This window comes from Arachis ipaensis, chromosome B07, assembly GCF_000816755.2.
Source record: "Arachis ipaensis cultivar K30076 chromosome B07, Araip1.1, whole genome shotgun sequence".
In the NCBI taxonomy this organism is placed as follows: domain Eukaryota; kingdom Viridiplantae; phylum Streptophyta; class Magnoliopsida; order Fabales; family Fabaceae; genus Arachis; species Arachis ipaensis.
Window position 1 is genome coordinate 9,032,962 of NC_029791.2, and position 4,636 is coordinate 9,037,597.

General features: G+C 36.3%; 1 protein-coding gene across 1 annotated transcript; it reads left to right on the plus strand.

The window, feature by feature from the left end:
• Nucleotides 199–4,045, plus strand: LOC107609465. Its single transcript, XM_016311456.2, has 4 exons — nt 199–898; nt 1,522–2,007; nt 2,708–3,220; nt 3,634–4,045. Exons 1-4 carry the CDS (start codon nt 401–403, stop codon nt 3,715–3,717), a joined length of 1,581 nt encoding a protein of 526 aa, XP_016166942.1. The 5' UTR covers nt 199–400; the 3' UTR covers nt 3,718–4,045.

The following is a 4,636-nucleotide window of genomic DNA, read 5'->3' on the forward strand; positions in this document are numbered from 1 at the left end:
ATTTCAAATTTCAATATATATTTATTATTTCCTTTAATTCTATCTCTAATTTTTTTTGTTAAGAAGTATGATAACTTATTTAAAAATAGTACACACAATAAACAAATACTCTTGAAAAAAAATGAAAAAGAAAAAGAAAAAGAAAAATTAGTAACAACCAATTAGTAATACTTTGAAACTTCTTTTTTATTTGGGCAAGTTATGATTAAAAAAAAAGAAAAAGTGAAGGAAATGGAGGAAGAAGGTGAATTGAATTAGCATCTACATCGCCGTCTTCTTGGGCAGCGTTTTACTCACAAAAACTGGAACACCCAACACACACTCAAATTCATTTTTCTTCTTCTTTCTTCCAACATTCAAAACAGAATCTCCAACACACTTAACTAAGCTCCCTCCATAAATGACAAACACAGAACCACACCCTCTCAATGACAATGCCGAACAAGAACTTGAAGAAGACGACGAACCAGAAGATGAAAAAGAACAAGAAGAAAACGAAGAAGAAGAAGACGTATTGCCGAATCTTCGAACCCCTCAGTCCGCAGCCTCGAAGCTCCACGAGCAGCGTTTCAAGGTCGAAACGCTGGCGCGGAGACTCTCGTCGGAGATGGTCCCAATCAGAGTCCACGATGTTCTTGTAAAAGGCAACACGAAGACCAAGGATTGGGTCATCGAAGCGGAGCTCAAGGGAATCGAGACTGCCACCACCATGCAGGACCTCATGCGTGCTTGCGAAGCCGCCATTGCCAGGCTCCAGGCTCTTGAAATCTTCGATTCTTGCAAGGTCAGGCTCGAGCCTGGTCCCAAAGAGCTTCCCAATACTGCAAACGTTGTCGTTGATGTAGTTGAGTCCAACAACACCGTTTCCGGCGAATGCGGCGTTTATACCAAACCCTCGGTATCTATTTGTTCTCATTTCTTGTTTTGGATTCAAGTTTCTAGGGTTATTTTACTTGCCCATGGATTTTTGGATGTTAGTGGCGTGTTTGCATTTGAGAAAATTGATGGCATGAATTTTGGATTTTAGAGAATTTACTGCAGAGATGATCATGTATGTAGGATTGGTCATATTGGTTGATGTTTAAGGCTTATTAATGTCAACTTTTGACATAAACAATATGTGTCAAGAATGTTTCATACTTTTTTGGTAGTGTCTAGAAAGTAAGCAGTAGAAATTTGTAAAACATTTATAAATACTTGAAAATGGTGTAAAGAAAAGGGCAGCCTGGTGCAAAGCATCCTAGTGCCACTTCAAAAATTTGGCATGCCTTTGTGTGCTGTTGAATAACCATGAAGATTTGATTTTCAAAATCACAAAATTCTATGATTACTATGTTTAGAACATTTTGTTAGAAGTTGTTTTGAAGTCATTTAAACACTCATTAGACTGACTTGAATTGTAATTTAGTGAACAAAATGATATAAATAATGTGTTGTTGGATATGCTGATTCTAATGAGGAAAAGATTCTAATGCATTCTTCTTTTCTTTCTCTTTGGGAATCATGCAATGATTTTTGTAGACTAGTTCTTGGACTCTTGAGTGTGCTCTGAAGTACAAGAACTTGTTGGGTTATGGTGATATATGGGATACTTCTTTGGCATACGGTGGCAGCCAAGCAACAGAGTTGAGCTTAGGGGTCTATGCGCCTCGAATTAAGAAACTGTTGAGCCCTATTGTGGCACGGATATCATTGATTTCCCAAGATTGGCAGGAGTTTTCTTCGTATAAAGAACAGTTACTGGGTGCTTCTCTTGGATTGATCTCCACAAAGCACCATGACTTGGTTTACACTCTTGGGTGGCGCACATTGACAGATCCATCACAAACATCATCCAGGTCTATAAGGAGGCAGCTTGGGCACGGTTTACTTTCATCTTTGAAGTATACCTTTAAAATGGACAGGAGAAATTCACCTATTAGGCCTACAAGAGGCTATGCTTTTCTCTCTACCACCCATCTTGGTGGTCTTGCACCAGATAACCGGAGTTTGCGGTTTCTCCGTCAGGTGTGATTAAATCCTTTTATTGTCTGTTGACTTATATGCTGCACTGCAAAAGTTTTAATTTGTCTGTTATTAATTAGACATGATAATCTTTCTATTGAGTGATAGTGATAGAAGAACTAGAAATTATTGGAATAATCTTGGTAGTATTCCTAATTGACATAGTTCGAGCATGTGGAACTATCTCCTTGGATTGAGAAACTATCAGAACCACTTCCCATATAAGATAATCTGCATTAGCATTTGTCTCTTGCTATCTCTGATGACATCATTCAGTTCAGATGATGTTGGTTGTCAAAACTAAAACTAGAGATGCTAATATATTTAACAATGTATTTGGTTAATTCAAATGGTGACTCTATCTTGAGATGATTGATTGCTTATGGTGCTATGCTTTTTCAATGGGTTCAGTATCTTGTTGATAGTGAGCTAGATTTTAGGATTTCATTTTGCTTAAATTGTCCACATAATAACTTCACTGCTGAGTGGTGGATGTGATATTAGGCCATAAGACATTCTTCCACCAGGATAAACCTTGATGACCAAAATAGTTTAACCTTGTTTTAATGGTAAAATAGTCAGAAATTGTCCACCAAGGCATACCTTCTGGATCTTCATATCTGTTACTTTATTTTATTTTTGTTGCCCCTTTTAAAATTCTTTTTTCTTAAGTAGCTCTGTAATATTTCCAGTTCTAATGCAGGAATTTGATGTTCGTTTTGCTGTCCCCTTTGGGTTTTATAATACAGCATTGAACCTTGGGATTTCTGCCGGTGCTGTTTTTCCATGGGGACAAGGATTCATGAACAAGACATCTCCACTGCCAGAAAGGTTTTATTTGGGTGGTGACTTCTCCCCAGTTTGTACCTTAGGAGGACCAACAACATTATGGGGCTTTAAAACTAGGGGGTTAGGTCCTACTGAACCACGGAGGCAAAGTAGGGATAGAGCTGATGGTAACAACAGTGATTCCCCTGGATGGGATTTTATAGGAGGAGATCTTGCTGTTACTGCATTTGCAGACCTATCTTTTGATCTTCCAATCAAGTGGTTGAGAGAACATGGAATCCATGGACATGTTTTTGCTGGTTCGGGTAATGCTGCCAAATTAACTCAGAATGAATATAAGCAATTCTCTGCTCGAAAGTTTGTAGAATCCTTTCGAACATCGGTCGGGTGTGGAATTGTTATTCCCACACGACTCTTCCGCCTAGAGGTCAGCTTCATTTTCAACCTCTATATCTAATTAAGAAGTAGGCCATGCTACTAAAAAATGTGGGGAAATATTGAAGTGAAATGCCAATGATAGACTGCAAAATGTATGGTGGGAAGGGAAATATATTTTTTAAAGAAATCTAGATACTTTAATTTCCCTTTCTCCCTCACTTTTCGCTCTGAGCTGAGCACTTAATACTTGCTTATAATATCATCTTCCTGAAAATCCGATCCGTCATCTGAACTTGCCGGGTGAAGTCACTTGACATTATTTCATATTTGAATTTATCATTGTAATTTAATGTATCAGAACTGGGAGATTAGCATTGTTCTTAATAATCGTTGATATTCTGCTATTTTAGTTGCTTTGTACCAAAACTTCTTAATCTCACCTGCACGATTCTTGTTTTTCAGGGTAACTACTTTTACATACTCAGGAAGCATGAACATGATCGAGGCAAGACTGGTTTTAGGTTCAGCTTCTCAGCTCCTTCATAATGCCTGAGATTCCTGTTCCTTCAATGTAATCTTCACTTCACACATGAACAGTTTGAATTTTCATTTTTTTCCCCTTTATCCATACAATGTCAGGAGAGGGCACTGTTCTATGATGGTTTCGGAACGTTTTTGGATTGGTTTTGCAGTTATAGTATCCCTTTTAGGGTTCATAATATAAGCCAAGCTCATTGCACGGCAAATGTGTACCAAGATTGGCATGTTTTGCTCTAGGACTTGATTGTCATTCAGAATTCACAAACTTTAGAAGTGCATCTTTTTTCTCCCTTTAAAATCATGTTACATACAAGTTATTCAGTTGTTAAGACAACGCTGTCATTATAGCATCATTTAATTCAAAACAGGTTGGGAAACAAAAGGGTTATCTGCCATCAATCAGCCAATTTTAGTTTGTTGTTTCAATCTTTCTATAGTGGCAAGTTAGGCACGAGGATAATTGCTGATCCAAAATTCCATTTTCCTCACAGAAAATTATACAAACATCACCATCATTAAAATTATATTAAAAAATTGATTCATGAGATACAAAAACTATTGAAAATCCTTTGATTTTTTGTATTAAAAATTATACAATTGTGGATTGAATCATATGTCACATATATTTTTCTATGGGAATATGGTCTGTTTCAATTTAAAATTGTGTTTACTAAGACTCCCATCTTGTTCCCAAATATTGTGAAACTTATGAAATTTGGTATAATAGTCATATTTATGCTTGTTGTTCAACTCTGATATGCTGGTTTGACTGTAATAAAAAATAAAATGAATTAATAATAATAAAGCTAGGGTATTAATTATAAAAATGTTCCTTTTTTAGTTACTTTTGAATTTCATATATATCAAGTTATGAAATTTGTGAAAATTTTAAACTCAAATATAACTTGTAATTATTAAAAATACT